Source organism: Corythoichthys intestinalis, chromosome 16 (genome assembly GCF_030265065.1).
Source record: "Corythoichthys intestinalis isolate RoL2023-P3 chromosome 16, ASM3026506v1, whole genome shotgun sequence".
Lineage (NCBI taxonomy): Eukaryota > Metazoa > Chordata > Actinopteri > Syngnathiformes > Syngnathidae > Corythoichthys > Corythoichthys intestinalis.
Genome location: NC_080410.1, coordinates 11,611,506 through 11,636,289, shown reverse-complemented (window position 1 = coordinate 11,636,289; position 24,784 = coordinate 11,611,506). Strand labels below are relative to the sequence as shown.

General features: G+C 39.3%; 1 protein-coding gene across 1 annotated transcript; it reads right to left on the bottom strand.

Moving 5' to 3' along the window:
• Positions 1 to 2,481: 2,481 nt before the first annotated feature.
• On the bottom strand, positions 2,482 to 14,014 carry c1qtnf6a (C1q and TNF related 6a). The gene is made up of 3 exons (XM_057817191.1): positions 13,095 to 14,014; positions 5,013 to 5,218; positions 2,482 to 3,287 (listed from the first exon to the last, which is right to left on the bottom strand). Exons 2-3 carry the CDS (start codon positions 5,206 to 5,208, stop codon positions 2,740 to 2,742), a joined length of 744 nt encoding a protein of 247 aa, XP_057673174.1. The 5' UTR covers positions 5,209 to 5,218; positions 13,095 to 14,014; the 3' UTR covers positions 2,482 to 2,739.
• Positions 14,015 to 24,784: the final 10,770 nt, after the last annotated feature.

Below are 24,784 nucleotides of genomic sequence, written 5' to 3'. Positions count from 1 at the left end.
AAAATAAGTATTTGGTCAATACCAAAAGTTCATCTCAATACTTTGTTATGTACCCTTTGTTGGCAATAATGGAGGCCAAACGTTTTCTGTAACTCTTCACAAGCTATTCACACACTTTTGCTGGTATTTTGGCCCATTACTCCATGCAGATCTCCTTTAGAGCAGTGATGTTTTGGGGCTGTTGTTGGGCAACCCTCCACAGATTTTCTATGGGCTTGATATCTGGAGACTGGGTAGGCCACTCCAGGACCTTGAAATGCTTCTTACGAATCCACTCCTTTGTTGCCCTGGCTGTGTGTTTGGGATCATTTTCATGCTTAAAGACCCAGCCACGTCTCATCTTCAATGCCCTTGCTTATGGAAGGAGATTTTCACTCAAAATCTCTCGATACATGGCCCCATTTATTCTTTCCTTTACACTCATCAGTCGTCCTGGTCCCTTTGCAGAAAAACAGCCCAAAAGCATGATGCTTCCACCCGCATGCGTCACAGTGGGTATGGTGTTCTTCGGATGCAATTCAGTATTCTTTCTCCTCCAAACACGAGAACCCGTGTTTCTACCAAAAAGTTCTATTTTGGTTTCATCTGACAATAACTCATTCTCCCAGTCCTCTACTGAATCATCCAAATGCTCTCTAGCGAACCGCAGACCCAGGCTTGGACGTGTACTTTCTTCAGCAGGGGGACACGTCTGGCAGGTCCCTGGCGGCGCATTGCGTTACTGACAGTAGCCTTTGTTACTGTGGTCGCAGCTCTCTGTAGGTCATTCACTAGGTCCCACTAGGTTTTTTTTTCCACATTCTGTCTCTCATTTTTGAGGTTTACCCATGTTGACAATTACAGGCCTGTCTAATATTTTCAAGTGGGAGAACTTGCACAATTAGTGGTTGACTAAATACTTATTTGCCCCACTATACATAGTAGTCCTTCTCAAAACATTAGCATATTGTGATAAAGTTCATTATTTTCTGTAATGTACTGATAAACATTAGACTTTCATATAGTTTAGATTTATTACACACAACTGAAGTAGTTCAAGCATTTTATTGTTTTAATATTGATGATGATGAAGAAAAAACAAAAATCTCTATCCAGAAAAAATAGCATATTTCATCCGACCAATACAAAAAAGTGTTTTTTAATACAAAAAAGTAAACCTTTAATTAATTATATCAGCTATTCACTCAATACTTGTTCGGGAATCCTTTTGCAGAAATGACTGCTTCAATGCTGCGTGGCATGAGGCAATCAGCCTGTGGCACTGCTGAGGTGTTATGGAGGCCCAGGATGCTTCGATAGCGGTCTTAAGCTCATCCACAGTGTTAGGTCTGGTGTCTCTCAACTTCCTCTTCACAATAACCCACAGATTCTCTATGGGGTTCAGGTCAGGAGAGTTGATAGGCCAATTGAGCACAGTAATGCCATGGTCAGTAAACCATTTACCAGTGTTTTTTGCACTGTGAGCAAGTGCCAGGTTGTGCTGAAAATTGAAATCTTTATCTCCATAAAGCTTTTCAGCAGATGGAAGCATGAAGTGTAAGCATGAATAATGCAAAATCTCCTGATAGCTAGCTGCATTGACCCTGCCCTTGATAAAACAGAGTAGACCAACACCCACAGCTGATATGGCACCCCAGACCATCACTGACTGTGGGTACTTGACACTGGACTTCAGGCATTTTGGCATTTCCTTCTCCCCAGTCTTCCTCCAAACTCTGGCACCTTGATTTCCAAATGACAGGCAAAATTTGCTTTCATCTGAAAAAAGTACTTTGGACCACTGAGCAACAGTCCAGTGCTGCTTCTCTGTAGCCCAGGTCAGGCACTTCTTCCGCTGTCTCAGGTTCAAAAGTGGCTCCAGCACACGCTTGTTTACGGTGGCTCTGGATATTTCTACTCCAGACTCAGTCCACTGTTTTTGCAGGTCCCCCAAGGTCTGGAATCGGCCCTTCTCCACAATCTTTGTCAGGGTGCGGTCACCTCTTCTGGGTGTGCAGCATTTCCTGCCACACCTTTTCCTTCCCACAGACCTCCCACTGAGGTGCCTTGATACAGCACTCTGGGAACAGCCTATTCGCTCAGAAATTTCTTTCTGTATTTTAGCCTCTTGCTTGAGGCTGTCAATGATGACCTTCTGGACAGCAGTCAGGTCGGCAGTCTTGCCCATGGTTGCGGTTTTGAGTAATGAACCAGGCTGGGAGTTTTTAAAAGCCTCAGGAATCTTTCGCAGTTGTTTTGAGTTAATTCGGTGATTCAGATGATTAGGTTAGTAGCTTCTTTAGAGTTCCTTTGCATTATATGCTAATTTTTTTAGATAGGGATTTTTGGTTTTTCTTGACTTTTTTGCCAAAATCATCAATAAAACAATAAAAGGCTTGAATTACTTCAGTTGTTTGTAATAAATCTAAATTATATGGAAGTTTAATGCTAATCAGTACATTACAGAAAATAATGAACTTTATCACAATGTGCAAAATTTTTGAGAAGGACTAGTAGTTGGCCCTGTTTTAGTTAGGAGAATTAAGAGGTTATTGCCCTCTAGTGACGATATTGACTCACTACATGAAGCCGGTGGCTCAATAGTTTTTCATTAATACATTTCTACACACTTTTTATAGGAAGCCCGGTGAACACAAATTGCCAGCATTAACTGCAGATGGTTAAGGTAAAAAGTTATAATTTCAGAATACAATGTTGTTTTTAGAATACAATGTTTTTTTCCCCCTCCATACCATATGTCTACTCTGTGCTTGCTTTGATGAGGTATCCATTGAAAGTGATATAAATATCCACATCATCGCTATAAATTGCATTCTCCCTTTCCCGCTTATACAGGCGGACCCACACCTCGTCATTGAGGGCCAAGTCCAGCATGAGACTCTGGCTCTGCATGATGGAGCGGTCGCTGGGTTGTGCGTATACTATCGCCTGCTCAGCTTCATTGCGCATGATGTGAAGGTAGGTCTCCTTAAAGTTCCATGTGTGAATGTTGATGTTGAAGAAATAGATCCCGGGCGTGTGGCAGATGAATTTCCCGCTGAACATGTTGAAGTCATTGTCGAGGTTTACGAAAACTGTGTCGAATATCAGTGGTTGGTAGGCCTCCAAGCTGTGGAGGGATTTGCGACGACCGACGGAAAAAGCAGCGTACTGCACTTTGCAGGGGTCTCCTGGGAGACCCGCCTGGCCCTTTGAGCCTTTTGGGCCCATGGGCCCGATTAATCCCGGAGGGCCTTCCTGTCCAATTTTACCTGGCGTCCCTCTTTCTCCGCGGTCTCCTTTGTCACCTGAAAGAAAGCAAAATAATCAAATTGCTGTAGTAAATACAGTGATCCCTCGCTATTTTGCGCTTCAAACTTAATGCCCTCAGTCCATCGTGGATTTTTTTTTTTCAATTGAAAAAAAAACAAAAAAACCCAGATGAGTTGTCTTGAGCCGATCGCGTAGTCTCACCCTCCCTCCCTCTCTCTGCTCTTTGTTGGTCAGGCAGTGAGTGCACTGGAATAGTTTATGAACTCATTCACTCCCAGCCATTTTCACCGGTGAAACCCCCTTCGCTCCCGGCCGTTTTACTGGATTTTGACTGATTTTGCAAGGCCCACAGAAAATTATGTTCTATTGCTATATAAACATGGAAGCCACCAAAAGAAAGATTAGACTCTCTTCTTTCAGCAGGAAAAAAAAGTTAGTTCATCTTTTTCCATTCTTTAGAAAATAGCTTAGTTTGAGCAATTTTCCAATTTCTGATGAAAAAAAAACTGGAGAAATTGAGCTTTTTGTGAAAGCATACATTTCAAACATAATTGACTTTAACACAGGTATTTTCTGCTTTAGTTACATCCCAAACATCTGAATAATGCTTTCCTTTTACAAAATAACATAAAGAACAAGACAAATGGAGCTTTTGATAGCAAAGTAACAATTTATTTACACATAACTAACTGAGAGATGACGCTGTTGTCGCCGCGAAAGCCGTGGTAAACTTTTCCCTCATCGCCGCCTGTCTCATAAAGATGGATTTTTTTTAGTCTTTCTTTTGTGGTGGCCACTGCCTCGTTGCAGAGTTCACCTGGAGAACTTGTGTTCCTGGGGGGGAACTGGTTTGGCTGTGCGCGTTTCCGTGCAGGACACTGGAGGCTGCGGGGGACACGAGCGGCCGATTACGGCGGCACGGGCTCTGCTCGGAAGGCAGCACGGGCTCTGCTCGGCGAGCAGCATGGACTCAACGGCATCGTCCGCTGCACTGGTGGTCCAGGTCGTTCTGCTCGGTCGTCCAACACCTGGCATCCCGGGCATCCTCCCGGTTGTTCTGCTCGGTCATCCGTCACCTGGCATCCTGGACGTCCATTTGGTCGCCTTCCGCCGGTGCCCCGGCCGTGTGGCCTGGCCGTTCATTCCGTTGAATCGGGTTGCGGGTCTTACCAAATGCGCTACTGCCCTCCAGTGGCCAGTTTTATTGCTTTAAAATGGATTTTCAGCATTGTGCTTTGGAGTTAAAATCAATCAGATCCCCGAGATGTCTCTTGTGAAAAAAACATAAAAGACGTATAAATACATCTTTGGGACACTGAAACAATTAAAATAGAACTTATTTATACGTTTTTGGGAGCAAATGAGTTAAGGTAAACGATGATTGACAGATGTTTAATCTTTGAAGTTTTCTCCTCTGGCAAGGGCAAAGCACCGCGTGCGTCAATCATTGTTTAACTTGTTAAACAGTTGCTGTGGCAACTCAATGCGTGTAAGTGAGAGGCTTGAGCGGATTTGAGTGGACCCACTCAATGAAGCATTTAATAAAGCCAAGCATTTTTCTGCTTTATTCTGGTTTAAATACGGTGGGACAGTAACATGTTTAAAACTTATCATAATTAGTATATTTTAACTACTTTGCTGTTTTTCACTTGTCGCGGCAGGTTCTGGTCCCCATTAACCGTGAAAAACGAGGGATCACTGTACCATGACAGCAAAGAGGATGCACACTGAATTGAAGTGAGGATCGGTGATTGTAGTACCTTTAAGAATGGTCATGTTGATGTAGGTACGGACCTCTGGCACCTGGTTGTACCCTCCGGTCGGGGGCTGGGCACCACTCCCCTCTGATGGTTCCATGTCATCACAGCAGCGTCTGCAGGGGGCTGGCGCTGTGTTGGGAGGGGCCGCCTGCGTCACCAGGTAAACAAAGGAAAGGCTGAGGAGGATACCAAACATCGCGCTGCACCTAAGAGCAGAAAAAAGGTAAAATAACATTCCAAGGATAAACATATTGATTAATGCATGTGAACGGCATACTTGACTAATGGGCACAAGTGGGTAGTAACGCGTTACTTCTCCGTTACATTTACTTGAGTAACTTTTTGAGGAAAAATGTACTTCTAAGAGTAGTTTTAATAAGCAATACTTTTACTTGAATAGATTTGTGAAGACAAAACTCTACTCTTACCCTACAACTTTAGGCTACACAAGAGTTGTTACATTTTTCCTCTGTATTCTTCATATCAGATTTATTTATTTATTTATTTATTGCCAGTGATGCCAAGAGTGCTACCTATTTCACCAATGAGATGAGTCGCAACAATAATCACATCACTGCGTTATACCAATCAGATGCAAGCTTGCTGTTCTATGATCACGGCAGCCTGTTCAATCACCTGGTGTCTTTGAAGTACCGTAAAAAATGAAGTATTTGACATAGAGCGTTGCCCTCAACATGACTCTAAAGCGTGGATTTTAACCTCTCTCCCAATCTTTATTTGGCACCGACTGACCATGGAAAACCGGAGATATGATCCTTTCAATTTCATAATAGTAACTATGAAGAAACTATTCACTCTAAACTAACCTCTCCACTCGAGGGCACTGATGTTCTTTGGATGAATAATGCTTCATTTCTGTCATTGTCTTCTCTCGCTGGAATTCAATGATTTTCTTTTTTGCTTAATGTAATGAATTATTGTACAGTATCACTGTAACAACAGCCCATATAGATAACTTTGTGCTGGGAAAAAAAAAATCAAACAAATTTGTAAGCAGTTACTCACATTGTTACTCATAGTATTCTTTTCACCAAATACTTTTTTACTGTTACTTGAGTACATTTTTTGGATGACTACTTTTACTTGGGTAATATTATTTGGAAGTAACGTTACTCCTACTTGAGTACAATTTTTGGCTACTCTAACCACCTCTGCTAATAGGCTTAGCATGTCTGAGGTTAGGGTTTTCAATCTAAGCCCAGGTCTTCCTGTGTAGAGTGAATGTGTGGATTTTCTCTTAGGTACTATGAAGAGTGTTATACTTTCCAACGTTTCCAACGCCCTGCAAAAAAAATAAGGGACACCTCATTGGTAGAGCCAGCCGGCCTGATAATTAATTATTTAATTAATTTGTTTTGTATGTGAAAAATGACTCAGAACTACATTAGGTACATATTTCAGTGATATAAACACATGAAAAACAAATATCAGCAGATTTTTTTAAATACCCAAAAACCTGAGCCTTTTGTGTGTGTGCGCATGTGTGTGTTTTTGGGCGAATTTTTTTTTTCAAAATACATGTTTTTTAAAATGTGCAAACATTAACAGAGGTAAACTTTTTTTTTTTTAACAATTTAACAAGTAGGGGCGGGAAACTCTGGGTAGCTCATGATAACGATCGTGAGCGTTACGGCGATACAACGATTATCGATACATGGGTCCAGCTCTTTTTCCCCTCCTGCTGTGAATTTCATTTAGTTTATCACTAGTAGACGTCCAATCAGTTTGAACTGGGAGGGCGGCAGCGAATGTACATTACCATGGGACGATTCCGTTTTTCAAGGGACAGTTGGCAACCCTCGTTATACTCAGGGGTGAATGTGCAGGAACATCGTTCCATTATAAAACTCGGGGGCGGAACGGTGCTTTGATCCCGAAAATATGACGGCAACTGTCAAACCTCCATGTTATAAAAACAGTTAGGCTGCCAAACACGCATCTCCAAGAAGAAAACAATCTACTAATGTCAGACTTACATACACAAGTGTTAACAACAAGTCTAATTAAGTGCTTGTGTAGCATCATCCATTTCCACCGATATTTATGATTTATTAATTCCATGGAGTTCTCCCAGCTTGTTCGACGAGACAGTCCTCTCGCGTCGACGTGCGCATACAAACCACGCTGCCTGGACTCCAGTTGTCCATCCAATTGGCTGACATACTGACATGTGATCAGCATGGATAGTTAGCTCTGTTTGAATCAAATACACATGTGTCTGGGACAAAGAAAAAAGAAAAAAAAAAGCTTGTTGAATTAATGCGATTAAAAAAAAGGGCAATGCAACAGCAAATTGATCAGCTCTTTAAGAGAAAGGAAAGAGTTGAAGAGGCTTATTTTTTTATTTGCGTTGATGGGGAGGTTCAGAACATTTGAACATGTTGTAATGCCTGACCCCAGAAATAATGAACAGAAAATTCAGTTGTTTTTTTTGAAAGCTTTATATGGTTCTTAAACATAATATACTTTTTTTAACAATTAAAAAAAAAAAGTATATACGTTCTCTAATTTGTATCATAAATGATACATTGAGCATTGCATGCAGTTCTTGTGGTAAAACAAATATACCCAAAGTGAGATTAAACACAATAAGTTTTTAAATAAAACTGTTTTACTGCAATGTTCATTTACCTATGTTAGGCTACTTATTTCCAAATTATATAAAAAAGTCAATGTTTGCGTTATCTTCAAAATATATTCCATTTCACTGTGCATAATATAGGTCATTTGTAGTTATTTTTGTTCATGTATGTTATTAATTTTTTTTATTAATAGCCTGTATACCGTAGTTTTCGGACGATAAGCCGCTACTTTTTCCCCTCATTTTGAATCCTGAGGTTTATAGTCCAGTGCGGCTTATTGTTGATTTATTGGGTTAATAGGCAATAATTTATTTGACAGCAGCGTCAGAGTCTGCCATTAGATCGTCATAATTATGACATGACACTATCATGCATATGACGGATGTGATTAAGTGTCATCTGGCAAATTATGTCACTTACTCCATCTATGTCCAGCTCGCATCTTTTACATCCATTCAAAAGTTAGATAATTTGCCGGATGACACAAAATGATATCTGTCATAAGCCTTTATTAATGCTCAAGGCTGTGTCATGTCATAATTATGATGGGCTTATGACAGTCTAATGGTGCCACTGTCAAATAAAAAGTTACTTAAAACCATAACTACCAATTAATGCAACAACTGGAATAGTAACTGAAGAAATAATTAGCACAGAACATGAATTTTGAATCTTATTTACATTTGTAGTGCTGCAGTGCATGCTAGGAGGCAAGTTGGACGACAACAGTTGACAGCAGAGGTTGACTGTCTCCCTTAAGGGAGCAGTGATGGCCAAATGAAGTTTTGCAGCCAATTGGTTCAAAGATTCATGGTGGTTCACTTGGTCATATGACAGTCTTATGATGCCGCTGTCAAATAAAGTGTTACTGGTTACTATCTTTTGATGTAAATATCCCGTAATACAGTGAGGACTGCAGCTTACAGTCCAGTGCGGCTTATCTATGAACAAATGCCATTTTTTGTGTCAAATTTCATGGGGAGCGGCTTATAGCCAGGTGTGCCTTATAGTCCGAAAATTACAGTAAGTCAATGTTTACGTTATCTTCAGTTTTAATGTACTGTACATCTTATGTTCCTAACTAGTTACAATTGAGGTTTTGCATTTAGATGTGAGGAAATGAGGCAAAATAAAAATTAGGGGATGGAGGTTGGGGTTACCATATGGCGTTTTTGTTAATAATAATTTTGAATGAAATCAGTTTCTCACGTACACTGTGGGCCAAAAGTACCGTTACCCCTGTAATTCTGTCAGATTATGCTCAATTTGTCCCAGAAAATGATTGAAATTACAGATGTTTTGGTAGTAATATCTTCATTTATTTTGCTTGCAATGAAAAAGCACAAAAGGAAATGAAAAAAAAACAATCAATATCATTTTACACAAAACTCCAAACATGTGCTGGACAAAAGTTTTGGCACCCTCAGCCTAATACTTGGTAGCACAACCTTTAGACAAAAATAACTGCGGACCATTTTCTAGTGCTTTTTGAAGTGTGTTTTGGGTCATTGTCCTCCTGGAAGACCCATGACCTCTGAGGTAGACCCAGCTTTCTCACACTGGGCCCTACATTAGGCTGCAAAATTTGTTGGTAGGCTTCAGACTTCATAATGCCATGCATAATGCCAGATCCAGAGGCAGCAAAGCAACCCGAAAACATCATGGAACCTCCATCATGTTTGACTGTGGGGACCATGTTTCTTTTCTGTGAAGGCCTAATTTTTTTCCTGTAAATTTTATGTTGATGCCTTTTCCAAAAAAAGCTCTACTTTTATCTCATCTGACCAGAGAACATTCTTCCAAAACGTTTTTGGCTTTCTCAGGTAAGTTTTGGCAAAATCCAGCCCGGCTTTTTTTTTATGTCTCTGGGTCAGAAGTGGGGTCTTCCTGGGTATCCTACCATAGAGACCCTTTTCATTCAGACGCCGACGGATAGTACGGGTTGACACTGTTGTACCCTTGGACCTGCCTGGCACTGTCAGACTATTCTCCCTGTATTTTTCAAACACTGTGAGAAGAGTCTGGGACCCATCTCCTTATTGGCCTCTCGAGCCAGAACGAAATCATCCGTGCACAGTGACGCCTCCAGAAATTTTTCATAGGGGTGGCCAGATGGGGCCATTTAAAATCTTGGGGTGGCCAAAACTAAAAGCCATAATTTCAGGTTTTCAATATATTATTGCAGTAAAAAGGTCAGGGGTAAACTATCAGAAAGACGGCTACTATCTGTTTTATTGCGTTATTAGGCATAAGGTGTACATTTAACTAGGGCTGTCAAACGATTAAAATTTTTAATCGAGTTAATCACAGCTTAAATATCAATTAATCGTAATTAATCGCAATTCAAACCATCTCTAAAATATGCCATATTTTTCTGTAAATTATTGTTGGAATGGAAAGATAAGACAAGACAGATATATACATTCAACATACTGTACATAATTACTGTATTTGTTTATTATAACAATAAATCCACAAGATGGCATTAACATTATTAACATTCTTTCTGTGAAAGGGATCCACGGATAGAAAGACTTGTAATTCTTAAAGGATAAATGTGAGTTTGTATGTGCATACAAATGCATGATGGGAAGTGGTGCAACCATGACTGTGTGTGGTGGCTGCAAATGCTATATCTTCTCTGCGTTGGGTACACTACTGAGTGTTAAGAAAAAGATCAACTCCCGTCATTCTTCCCCACGTCGCTTCCAACAATATTTATAGTTGCTGTGGGAGAGATGACAAAGCTTTTGCCAATTAAAAGCACGGCCCCAATGAATGCTCGTATCTACTGCACTCTGCCTCTTATCTCTATATATAAGTAAAACGGCGCCATTGTAGGCTGTTTACGGCAATGCGTGAATGAGTCGTACCGCGAATGCGTTAGTTGCGATAAATATTTTCACGTGATTAATTAAAAAAATTAATTACCGCCCGTTATCGCGATAAATTTGACAGCCCTACATTTAACAAAACAAAATAAATGCATTCATTTGGATGAAATGCATAACTGATGCTACAACAATCTAACGATATACTGGCAAGCGGGGTGGCCAGTTGGGTGGCCAACCAATTTATAGGGGTGGCCGTGTCCACCCCTGGCCACCCCCTGGTGGCGCCACTGTCCGTGCAATCAGATTTGTTTATTTGCGTGACGTGTTCTTAACGAGTAACGTCACTCTTGTGCGTTTGAAGTCTCCGCAACAACACAGATGGTGAACAGGAGGGCTGAGAATATGTTCCAATCTGCGGTAAATTTAGTTTTCAATTACCAAAAAACACATCGAGTCGCTAAAACCAACAGTCTGTCTCGTGCTAGTCATGTTGGATTAACTGATCAGTTTTAATGTGCCACACTGGGGTTTGGTGGACTCCCATTGTGGTTGTTCATTTTGTTTTTTCAGGAGAAAGCAGCAGACAGAAAATCGTAATAGGGTTACAGAGAGAAGGGAAGTACAGACAGGAGAAGAACAAACAAACAAGAAAAATACATCATTACACACACACGCTACAGTGCTGGCCAAAAGTATTGGCACACCTGCAATTCTGTCAGATAATTCTCAATTTCTCCCAGAAAACGATTGCAATTACAAATGCTTTGGTAGTAATATCTTAGCTGGAGTTTGCCAAAATTTACCTGAAAAAGCCGAAAACGTTTTGGAAGAATGTTCTCTGGTCAGATGAGATAAAAGTAGAGCGTTTTGGGAAAAGGCATCAACATAGAGTTTACAGCATAGGTGTAAAACCAATTCCACAAAGGGCCAAGTGGGTGCTGGCTTTTGTTCCAACCGATCCCGCGCAAACAGTTTAACCAATGAATTTTCTGTTGAAACAAGCAGCATCTGACAAAGTTTAACTGATTACCCATGTAAGAGATCAGATTGGTCAAAAGGTGTCCTCTTCATTGGTTTAAAAGAAAACCTGCACCCACTTGGCCCTTTATGGAGTCAGTTTGACACCAGTGGTTTACAGGGAAAAAAATCAAGGCCTTCAAAGAAAAGAACACGGTCCCCACAGTCAAACATGACGGAGGTTCCCTGATGTTTTGGGGTTGCTTTGCTGCCTCTGGCACTGGACTGCTTGACCGCGTGCATGGCATTATGAAGTCTGAAGACGACCAACAAATTTTGCAGCATAATGTAGGGCTCAGTGTGAGAAAGCTGGGTCTGCCTCAGAGGTCATGGGTCTTCCAGCAGGACAATGACCCAAAACACACTTCAAAAAGCACTAGAAAATGGTTCGCGGTTATTTTTGTCTAAAGGTTGTGCTACCAAATATTAGGCTGAGAGTGCCAAATTTTTTTTCCCTCCATTCTTTTCTGTGTTTTTTCATTGCAAGCAAAATAAATGAAGATGATACAACCAATGCATTTGTAATTGCAATCATTTTCTGGGAGAATTGAGCATTTTCTGACGGAATTGCAGGGGTGCCAATACTTTTGGCCAGCAGTGTATGCCCCAGTAAGTGTAATGCATTAGCCTGATGCATGTGTAAAACCCTGTTGTTTTATTGTGTGTTATAGGTATAACTGCTAAAAACAAGCTTTCTTTGCATTTCTGTGTTTTTAGGAGGTTTGACACCACCACCCTCAAACATAAATAAATAAATAAATACAATTCTGGCTCCTTGAGCAAGTCCCGGCAAGAAATTCTAGCCATTTTCACCCCTCGTGATACGTTTTTTTTTTTTTAAATCTCATTAATTACATAAAAATAATAACTAGTTCGGTCCATACTAATAGTAACATACACATTGTACATGTATTTGACAATCAATTGAAACAACCAGGGTTGTTTGTTGTAACCTTAGGCCTACTGTACGTTTCCTTATCATGTTCCCACGAAACGAAAATAGATCTTGCAAACATATCCAGTAAAAAATGGGAATTCCCCAAGAACAAGAAGTAACAGAATTCTGACATGGTGCAGGACTAACATGAGAAATCCTTGCAGGGTACTTGTCGGTCAGCTGTCCATGTAATCACTGTGGAATTTTTACTGCTTAGTGAAAAAAGTGCACGAAGAAGAAAGATGTCCTTGCAGCTGTGCAAGCCGGGGTCACGTGGTTCAGGGACACACATTTTAAACTTGTTCTTGGACAAATCACCGAAGAAATAATAAAAAAAAAATAATTCCCGCCATTAGGATCATTAATTAAAAGTTTTTCCCTGCTGGCAGACTGTAATTCATCACCCTTTGGCTGGTTAACCAATCAAAGTATTTATTTTATCCAGAGCAGGCAGCCAAGCATATTGCTGTTCCCCCACAAAAATGTTGTAGCTCTAAGCTTGCTTGTGAGTGATGAGCCAACGCTCTGTTTTTCATTATATAGAGCTTTAAGTAAAAGCAAATGAAGCAGCAGGCAGCGATATAAAATCATGAGACATTATCGCAATACTGAATGTTATGTGCAGAGTGTAAAAAAAAAAAAAAAGTTGGTATTTTATGTGTGTGAGAATTTTTGTTGCAAAAGATCTCACCTTGATCAAGTCTTGGCAGCTGCCTTTGTCCGCTAAAGAAAAGAAATTGTCAAGCCGATCCTTCTTCTGTGTATATACAGTGTGAGAGAGACAATTCTTTATGTTTTCTTCTTGCTTATCCCTGCAGCCTACTTCACTAGCCTCTATCTGTTTATTTAGGGAGGAAAGTTAAAGCCTGCCCCCCTCCTCATCACAGTATATTATGCAAAACATACCGAAGAGTCTACTGGGGACAGAGAAAATGCAAGCAAAGGCTGGCGATTCTGAACAAGCAACAAATACGGCTTGCTTTATAAACTAAATATGAACTAAATGTTTTGTTGTTGTTTGCCTGTTTCCAATGAATTGTGTTTTATGCACTGTGTGTATGTGGAATGCAATAATTTCCCTCTTTTGGGGATGGAAAAGTTCCCAACTAGTAGTGGGAATCTCTGGATACCTCCGATACGATTTGTGATGTAAGGCTCACGACGACAACAATTACGGGTCAGGAAATAAATCCAAAATATTCTCCGATACAACTAGAGAAAAACAAGTTATTTCCAGTGTTGGGAATAACGCCGTTATAAATAACGTTGTTACGTAACGGCATTATTTTTTTTCAGTAACTGGGTAATCTAACTATTTTTTCCGCCGTTACAACGCCGTTACTGTTACTGACGGTCAAAAGCGGTGCGTTACTTTGAACAAATTGAAGAAACTACCAGCCGTAGCGAGTACTCTGCTCTGTTTATTTGTCATGCAAGACTTGGGGTGCGTTCAGGTTCATGGCAATGAAAATAGTAAACACACATAGCCTACTTTTGCAAGAACGTTGGAGTTGCCGTTTGATACGGTCATAATGTGCAGGTCCTGCACCCATCCGCAGCAAAACTGTTCGTAGCTTTGTAGCGATTTGTAATTTCAGAATTGCTGATGAGTTTAGTTACATACACCAAACAATAAATACAGCACAATGTCCATTTCATGTAATTGTGTAAGCCGTCGACATCTTTACTCCATTTGCCTTCGGCTTGCTCGTAAGGGTCAACATTGTTCACATCCTTGTTCACATATCTGTTCTTCACCTTAGTAACGAGTTTGTCTCTTTATCGAACTGGCAAGTTAAAGTTTAATGACCCGCGAGCCAGACCTGCTTCCAATATGGCTGCGTTGTTGTTAAATCTCACGTGATCCCCCATTCTGTGACGTAAACACTCGAGCCTAATAGCACATGTACTTCAGAGCCGGTGTTTTCACACACAAACCGGAACAACGCGTGCGGCAAGCACACACACGCAAAACAGATGCAGAGGGATATGATGGCAGAGCATTCAGAGGAAAATTTGTCCTTTACGAGGGGGAGATATAAACACTATTTCAAGTTGGTCGAAATTAAAGGAAAGAACGTGCACGTAAAGTGTAATTTATGTCCCGGGGCAAAGCTTTTGTCGACATCTGCGGTAAGCAATTCAAATCTGTTTATTTTTGTTGCACTTCAAGTGTAGGATAAATCTGTTGTTGGTGAGGTGCAATAGATATTACAAGCTTCTATAGCACAACTACCTGTCTGTTCTTCTCTATTCAACTGACTCGAATACCGCTCAGAAAATGTCAAATTATTTGACATACAACAACTTTTTTTTAAAGTAACAGAAATAGCTACTATCCCTGGTAACTAGTTACTTTTTCTATAAAGTAATTCAGGTACTAAATCAGTTACTTTTTGGAAGAAGTAGTGAGTAACTATAACTAATTACTTTTTTAAAGTAACGTGCCCAACACAGTTTTTTTCTAAATTGAAAAATTAACAATATTTATTAGTCAGACAAAAACCTTTGACTATGTGAATATTTCAGTGCAAAAGTTCAGTAAATAACTACAACGACACTATACTGTATTATTCCAACATTCTAGTAAAAAAATGTGTGTCTTTTAGGGCTTGAACTCGCGATTATTTTCATAATCGATTAATCGATGTCAGTGATTCCTCGCTGCTTTGTGCTCCAAACTTTATGCCCCTCAGTCCATAGCAGATTTCTTTTCAATTAAAAAAATAAATAAAATAAAAAATACAGATGAGCTGTCCTGAGCCGATCGCGTAGTCTCACTCTCCGTCCCTCCGTCATTCTCCCTGCTCTTTGTTGGTCAGGCAGTGAGTGCACTGGACTTGCTTATTAAAGTTAACGATGATTGACAGACTTTGATGTTTGATCTTGCCAGAGAAGCGAACTTCAAAGCGCCGCATGCGTCAATCATTATTAAACAGTTGCTCTGGCAACTCATTGTGTGTAGGTGAGCAGCCTGAGCGGATTTGAGTTGACTCACTCAATGAAGCATTTAATAAAGCCAAGCATTTTTCTGCTTTATTTTGTTTAAAAATCATTCCTGGCCCTGAACACCACCAAAACCAAAGAGGTCATCATGGACTTCAGGAGGAACGCCACCCCTGTACATCAATGGCGAGTGTGTGGAGAGGGTCCACACCTTCAGGTTACTAGGAGTCCAGATCTCAGATGACCTCTCACGGGCAGCAAACATAACAGCTATGATAAAGAAAGCTCAGCAGTGTCTGCACTTCCTGGAAGCCTTCAGGAAGAACAAGCTGGATAGGAAGCTGCTGCTGGCCTTCTGCCACTCATCCATTGAGAGCCTGCTAACATACTGCATTTCCACCTGTTACGGGAGCTGCATTGCTGCAGACAGGGAGAGGCTTCAGAGGACAGTCAAGCCGCAGAGGATCATTGGCTGTCCTCGCCCCTCCCTGATGGACATCTACTCCTCTCGATGCCTCAGAGCTCTAAACATCCTCAAGGACAGCTCACATCCTGGTTTACAGCTGTTTGAACTGCTCCCCTCTGGGAGACGCTATAGGTGTTTGAAAGCAAGAACAAACAGACTGAGGAACAGTTTCTTTGCCAAAGCCATCTCCACCCAGAACAGCCATACGTAACACCACATCACCCAATGTCCAATATTCATTTACATGCAACATACTATGTGCAATACTTACTAAGTGCAATATTCAATGCCTCATGTCATCGGCTACTTAACTTGTATTCACACATATTCTATGTGCAATACTTATTTACATACAATATTAATGTGCAATATTCAATGCCTCACTGTCAACTTCTGCTACTTAACTTCTATTCACACACATATTCTACGTGCAATCCTTATTTATGTGCAATGTTAATGTGCAATATTCATTGCCTTCACTGTCAACTGCTGCTACTTGACTTCAATTGTTTGCACTGCCTGAACATAGGACTACCTTATACATATTTTGCATTTATTTAGGTTTTATATTTTTAAGTATAAGTTTTTTTTTTTTAATTATACTCCTTTTGAGGGAAAAAAAAGAAAAACATGTCTTATACTCTTTTCAATGCTAAATCTGAATAAATAAATTGAACATACAAAATAAATAAATAAATTAATTAAAAGAATTTTTTTTTTTTTTCTTATGTCTCGCGGGGGGCGCCACTTCACAGTTTTTCACTTATCGTGGTGGATTCTGGTCCCCGTTAATCGCGAAAAACGAGGGACCACTGTAATCAGATAAATGTCTCTTGTTTCAATTACCTCCCCAATTTACCTTGAAGTTGTTTTAGGCATGTTGTAAGCAGAGGTGGGCAGAGTAGCCAAACATTTTACTCGAGTAGCATTACTTCAAAGTAATATTCTAAAGTAAAAGTATTCGTCCAAAAAATGTACTCAAGTACAATTAAAAAAGTATTCGGTGAAAAGTATACTGAAGTAAAGAGTAAGACTGGGAGTAACTGCTTTTATCTTTGTTGGATTATTTTTTTCAAACAATGGTATTTGTTTTTCTGAGCACAAAGTTATCAAAATAGACTTTTGTTATAATGGTACTGTACGATAACCAATTACATAACCACATTAAGCCAATGAAATACAAAAAAAAAAATTGAATTCCGATGAGAGAAAAAAAAAAATACATAAATGAAGCATTATTTGTCCAAAGAGCATGACTGCCCTCTGGTGGACAAAACAGTTCCAAGTTTGAATAGTCAAGAGTTCCTTCATAATTACAAGTTTGAAATCAAAAGGATCATATGTCCGGTTGTCCGTGGTCAATCGTGCCAAATAAAAACTGGGGAGAGATTAAAATCCGCACTTTCAATTCATGTTCAGGGCAGCGCTATATATGAAATACTTATACAAATACATTTTTTACGGTGCTTTAAAGACGCCACATGACTGAACAGGCTGGCGTGAAGATAGTATGGCAAGCTTGCTTCTGATTGGTACAATGGAGTCATGTGATTATTGTTGCGACGTTTCATTGGTGAAATCGGTAGAGCTACCCCGGTAATACAACAGGCACGTCTTTACTTTTGGCATCGCTGGTAAGAAACATAATAAATCTAATACTGTATGTAGAATAAGGAGGAAAAATGTAGCGACTCTTGTGTAGCCCAAAGTAGCGGAGTATGAGTAACGTTTTTTTCCTCACAAATCTACTCAAATAAAAGTAAAAAGTATAGCTTAGTAAAACTGCACTTAGAAATACATTTTTCCTTAAAACGTTACTCAAGTAAATGTAACGGAGTACATGTAACGCTTTACTACCCACCTCTGGTCTTACAGTAAGTAACAATGAAGACAAAATTGTATTTTATCTCAGCTTCCTGACTTAACTATAGTTTACAACTGTATCGGTTATCAAATTCGTAGGCAACTAATTTATGAAGCGGTTTTAATCGATTAGTTGTTGCAGCCTTATTAAGAAGCTAGTTTAGACAGTAAGATGTCCGAAAATTGTAAAAGCTGATTTTTTTTATGTCTTGCTTTGACTTAACAAAAATATAATGAAGAAATTTGATAATACTTACAACTGAGAAATTTTGTGTATGTTATAATTTCAAGAATTTAGACAAGTTTAAGGTGAAGAAGGTCCTAAACGATTTATTGGAAATCAAAATAGTTGTCGAATAATTTGCTAATGGACTAGTTGTCGATTAACCGATTAATTGTTGCACCTCTAGCTTTCTGTAGTTATTTATTTATTTATTTGATAGAGACAGTGCATTTTAATGAGCATCTATTTAGGCACATCTAAAAGATGCAAATATCCCGGATAATAGCAAAACTGCTCATATACATCTGAAGTGCCTAGGCATAAGAAAGAACAAGCGGTTACAATAAAATACAGCATAGTATAGTAAAAGGTTTGTAATGAAGGACACTCCCTGATAACGAGTGGTAGACTGTTCCAGATCTTACTGGCCTTTACAGAGATAGAATTTTGACGAAAGACTGTTTTTCTGAGTGGGACCTCACAGTCCCTTCTAGAGGAGGCCCTGGTCCTGAGACCACTGTGAGCCCTTTAAAGTCCGAGGTAGGAGGTGGGCGAGTCCATATAATATAATATCTTTTACATCGGACAAGCCATTTTAAAAAAATAAAATAAAACTATCCAGGGTCAATAACTTGTACCTTTTTAAAAATGTTACAAACGTGGAATGACTTTGATTTTCTGGCAAAGACCGTTAACGATTTTTACAGAGCGATTCTATGGTATTGCATGTATTTACACCAAGAGTGTAGGTTTGCATAGGGACAGAAGGAACAAAACACTACCAACTTTTCAGGATGCTCAAATTGTCCCCATCAACTTTTAAGCAACCTTATTTGCATTATATAATGAGTTCAGTTATATAGGTCATTTAGATTGTCTTCCCATATGTTGTAAGGATAGAATTGACCCTACCATTATTAAGTGAATTACTTTCAATATGTTCAGACTTACAATGAACCCCTTTTATTTGCTGAATGTGGCAGTCCATTTTTTTTGTCTCAAACGCACGTTTGATTGGCTGATGACTTGACCCCCCCACCCCACACACACACACACACACACACACACACACACACACACACACACACGCAGGCACGGGCCCCGAGAGAAACACAGTACAGTACTTGCCGCCTCCTCCACCCCCTTCGAAGACGAGGGATATTAGAAGTTGTTTTCCGCCAGCAGCAGCCACTATAGGTAATGTAAAAAGGTGGAGGTGGGGAACACACCACGAATTTTGCTACTGAAAGTCTGACCTGCATCAGAGTTAGCATACCGTAATCTTTGTGAAACTCGAGTAGGATGCTGCTTTGAGAGAAATATCCTCTTGTATGTGTTTTCTACTGTTAACGTTAATTAAACTGTGAGAAATACAGAGGTTTAACCCCTTCGCTCCAATTTTTATTTTTTATTGTATTTATGTGGTCTTAAAGCAGTCCAAAGGAGCTTTTATTTTTTGTTTAGTTCGGCTGTGCTTGTGTACAAGAAGCAGGAGTGTTTTACCTGAGGGAAGGGTCCATTTTTATTTTGTTATTCCCTGACTAAGACGTTTTTTGTTATATTTAATTTGTTAGACAGTTAATTTTGAAATGTCATAAGACAAATGTGATTTATTTGTATTCCCAGATAGTTTAGAGATGACCAACATGGTTTGTATTTCTTGCGTATGTTAAAATAATTTATGTTCGGATATTGCAATTCAAATTTGCTAATAAAATCCAGACAGACATTCTAGAAGTTTCCCAAATGGTTCTGTAGTAGTTTTTGAAAACAAAGGTTTGAATCGAATGGATTATCAGCTGAACCAATATAGATGCACTCCAAAAACACACTTCCTTAAAACTAGTTAAATTCCCTTGTTTTTTCGAGTAAATCTACTAGAAATAAGTGATATTATCTGCTAGTGTTTTAAGTAAATTTTACTCACTTAGATTTCTAGAAATAAGAAAAAAAAGTGATCTGAAAATAATCTTAACACACTTATTTTAAGCAGAAAGTTAATATATTTAATCTAAAAAAACCCTTAAATGTTCTTAATTCAAGAATGGATATTGTTCAGAACATTATTTGAAAGCCTTTTTTTTTCTTGATTTAGGTGAAAAATTACGAACTTTGAAATGTATGGGCTTAACGAGAACAAATGGTAATATTTACTTAAAGTAAACGGAATAATCTGACCCATTAATCTGTTAAATCTTTAACACTCAAAACAAGATGGACAAAACTATTCGAAAAAATTTAGGAAAAATTATCAGATTAATCAATCAATCAACTTTATTTTATAGCACATTTTAAAAATCCGCCAAGTAGTCCAAAGTGCTTTACATACCATAAAACAGCAAAATAAGTTAACTTCCAAAAGTAAAACAAACACATAAAAATAGAATAAATAAAAGACGAGGTCATAAACAGTCATTGCACATTAAAAGCTGAAGAAAAATAAAATGTTTTAAGGCATGATTTAAAATCCGTAAGTGAAGGGGCCTGTCTAATAGTAAGTGGTAATTGGTTCCACAGCCTGGGCGCCATCACCGCAAATGCACGGTCACCCCTAAGCTTCAGCCTTGATCTTGGGACTACTAGAAGCAGGTGGTCAGCTGATCTGATTAAGACGTTATAAATTTGCAGTGTGAAAGTCAATACAGATTTATTTTGCATTGAACATTAAGCCTATCCATTAATTAAAGATTCATACTAGTGAAAAATGTAACACTGACCCCGTTCACCTAATTTCTTTGGTTTTATTAATGTCCCGTCCTCAGCAAAAAGTGTACATGCGGTTTATGCCGTTATATCGTCCCTACCAATGTTGAGAACAAACCTACGCCCTTGATTTACACCTGCCAGTTGCCAACATGTAATGCAATATTCATTGTGAGATAAAAACATTGAATGCAGAAACATTCTTGCAGCCCCAAGTGCTATAAAAGGTTGAATTTCACTGTATTCCATATCCTTTTAATGTAGCTCTTAAAAGACCGTGGGAATCAAGTGTCACTCCAAGGTACTTGAATTCAGAGACAATTTGTAGTTCCTGTTCTCCCAAAAATACACCTGAATTTTTGATGTTCAATGTTCGCTTTTTGAACATCATACAAGCAGTTTTAGTTGTGTTTAGTCGTAGGCATGATTTGTAAAGCCATTATTTATAGGAGCCATTGCTAATGTGAGAGCAGAGGCTGCATCTTGAATATTTTTTTGCCCTCGTGAAGATGACAGCATCACTGGGAGGACTGGCTTGAATGCTCACGGTTGAGTGCCATTGACGGCGCTAGACGTCCAATTCATTTTGACTGGGAGGGCTGAATGAACAACTATTCATTTGCCCCTCCCAGTCAAAATGAATAGAACGTCTCGCGCCATCAATGGCAGCCAATGAGTTAACATAGACACTACTCTGGTGGAAATTTTGGTAGTAACCTGCTATATCAATATATCGATTCTTGGAGGGAGCATATCGATAACCTGTTGGGATACAAAGTATCGTGATATGTCAACGTATCAATATATTGTCATACCCCTATCCCAGCTCTTTTTTTTTTCATTTTAGGCCTAGGACATAGACTTCATAATGTATTGACATGACACATTCCCCAGTCTCTGCATCACGCCTTCCCGAAGGGGGCCGTCCAACACTCCACATCATTTATTAGCAGTCGGTCACATGTAGCGATCTAACGTCGGATTTAGGTTGAAAAAGTATGAAAGCTGTACTGTATACAAACAGGAAGGATTGTCTCAGGAGTGATTTGTTCGAGGATTCAAGGTAATTATTATATTTTTCGTACCATACATTCATTTTGAAACGTGAAAAAAAATCAATGGGAGAAATTAGCCGCTACAGCTTTGGCATTATACTTTGCAATATTTACGGAAAATAAATGCTACCTGCTCGTTTTCCTTACTGACTAGCCTCATAGTTCGCAATATTTACGTAAAATAAATGCTACCTGCATGTTTTTTTGCTTTTAACCAAAAATCGAGAATGTTTTACATCCATATCGATAAAGAATTCAGGGATTTAAGCATTTATTCACAAGAATTTTCAACGGAAAAAAGCTCTTTGTTTACATGTGGTGGCTGCTAATGTCCTTACTGACTAGCCTCATTGTTTGCAATATTTACGTAAAAAAATGCTATCTGCAGGTTTTTTTTGTTGTTTTTTTTTTGCTTTTAACCAAAAATTGAGACTGTTTTACGTCTATATCTATAAAGAATTCAGATTTAAGTATTTATTCACAAGAATTTTCAACGGAAAAAGCTCTTTGTTTACATATGGCGGCCGCTAATTTCCTTACTGACTAGCCTCATTGTTTGCAATATTTACGTAAAATAAATGCTACCTGCACGTTTTTTTTTTTTTGCTTTTAACCAACAATCGAGACTGTTTTACGTCCATATCTATGAAGAATTGAGGGATTTCAGCATTTATTCACAAGAATTTTCAGTGGAAAAAGCTCTTTGTTTCCACTCGGAGGGCTTTGACGGAGATGGGCCCCCTATGAATCGGCCCCGCGGCACGTGTCACATCAATACATTATGAAGCCTATGGCTAGGATGTGATCAAACTGTCAAAACCCGATCCCTCGAAAAATGGAAACAATTTTTTTGACAGCCTTGGTTATAGTCTGGATTTCAAACAATTGGTTGTCAATATTTATTTGCTCAAATGCCGATCGGGGACTTGAAAAGATGGCCACGGAATTTGTACAAATGGGATCTTGATGGTTGACTACCACTGTGATTATTCAAGGTGGCTCCCCTTGCCTTGACTGACATGCACTCTATTTTGGTGTCAGGCAGTCAATCACTCTAGAAGTTCATTTTACCAGAGCATGTTAAAATAGCCCAAACAGAACTAGGTAGTAAACCATGGCATTTATACTCCTCTCCACTGTCTTATGGGGTACCACAGGGTTCAATTCTAGAACCATTGCTTTTCTGGTTATTTTTGCGGACCCTGGGTTTTATCTTGATAATGATTGTCCTTTTATTGCTATACTAAAGTCATGTTCATGTAACATAATGTTCATGTTTTCAATCAGACTTCGCTGTGGTTTTCTCATTGACATTGACAGCAGTTGTATATTTTGTGTGAGGTTACCCAATGTTTGCTAAAAGTGGCAGCAGTAAAATGTCAAACCACGTACAAATACACGTTCTCACGCCGCCGGGACCACCTGACAGGACATGTTAACGCTTGAAGTAAATGCTCAGGCGTACTCATGTCTTCCTCAGCCCATTTCTCAGGCCCAATTTCCAAAGCGACACAGGAAGTTGCAGGCTGACCCATTTTTGTGTGTGTCTTTGGTCTCTGCACACTGAGAACACAGGAAATTTACTGCCTGTTTTCAGACAATGACCGCAATGATGCTCACACACAAAGACAACAAAATGAAGAGTACAATTATTATTTGCGTTGATGTCATCAATGTATGACATCATTTACTGGTCACATGAGAAGATTAAAAGCACATCATTTACAATTTTAAAAAATCATTTCCATTCCCTTAAACATATTTACATGAGATAAATGATTGACCCAATACGTCTTGGCTCAAACGGAGCTCAAATCTTGCAATGCTTGAAAGTGGTGAAATTCACAAACACAATTGATATGTTTAAACTCATTCAACAACATTCAATGGTGAGGTACGACACAGCATCCGTGTATGTAAATGAAGCTAGTAAGCATGCAGCTAAATCATGTTTTACAATTTTATTGTATTATTTGTATTACAGTGATCCCTTGCTTTATCGCGCTTCAAACTTCACGCCCTCAGTCTATTGCAGTTTTTTTTTTTTTAATTAAAAAATGATAAATAATTTTATTTCAAAATGTTAAGATATATACATGTACAGTGGGGCAAATAAGTATTTAGTCAACCACTAATTGTGCAAGTTGTCCCACTTGAAAATATTAGAGAGGCCTGTAATCGTCAGCATGGGTAAACCTCAACTATGAGAGACAGAATGTGGAAAAAAAAAAAACAGAAAATCACATTGTTTGATTTTTAGATACTTTTTTTTATAAATTAGAGTGGAATATAAGTATTTGGTCACCTACAAACAAGCAAGATAAGCAACAAGCAAAATACCAGCACTGTTGCTGGTATTTTGGCCCAGTCCTCCATGCATATCTCTTCTAGAGCAGTGATGTTTTGGGGCTGTCGTTGGGCAACACGGACTTTCAACTCCCTCCACGGATTTTCTATGGGGTTGAGATCTGGAGACTGGCTAGGCCACTCCAGGACCTTGAAATGCTTCTTACGAAGCCACTCCTTTGTTGCCCTGGCTGTGTGTTTGGGATCATTGTCATGCTGAAAGACCCAGCCACGTCTCATCTTCAATGCCCTTGCTGATGGAAGGAGATTTTCACTCAAAATCTCTCGATACATGGCCCCATTCATTCTTTCCTTTACACAGATCAGTCGTCCTGGTCCCTTTCAGAAAAACAGCCCCATAGGACGATGTTTCCAGCCCCATGCTTCACAGTGGGTATGGTGTTCTTCGGACGCAATTCAGTAATCTTTCTTCTCCAAACACGAGAACCTGTGTTTCTACCATAAGTTCTATTTTGATTTCATCTGACCATAACACATTCTCCCAGTCCTCTTTTGGATCATCCAAATGCTCTCTAGTGAACTGCAGACGGGCCTGGATGTGTACTGGCTTCAGCAGGAGGACACGTCTGGCAGTGCAAGATTTGAGTCCCTGGCGGCGCATTGTGTTAATGATAGTAGCCTTTGTTACTGTGGTCCCAGCTCTCTGTAGGTCATTCACTAGGTCCCCCCGTGTGGTTCTGGGATTTTTGCTCACCGTTCTTGTTATCATTTTGACACCACGGGGTGAGATCTTGCATGGAGCCCCAGATCGAGGGAGA

Bases quoted from the DNA above. Each gene is read 5' to 3' on its own strand.
- c1qtnf6a (XM_057817191.1), bottom strand. From the start codon at position 5,208: ATGTTTGGTATCCTCCTCAGCCTTTCCTTTGTTTACCTGGTGACGCAG. The intron at 3,288-5,012 runs GTACTACAATCA...GCTTTCTTTCAG, and splicing joins CAACATGACCATTCTTAAAG to GTGACAAAGGAGACCGCGGA.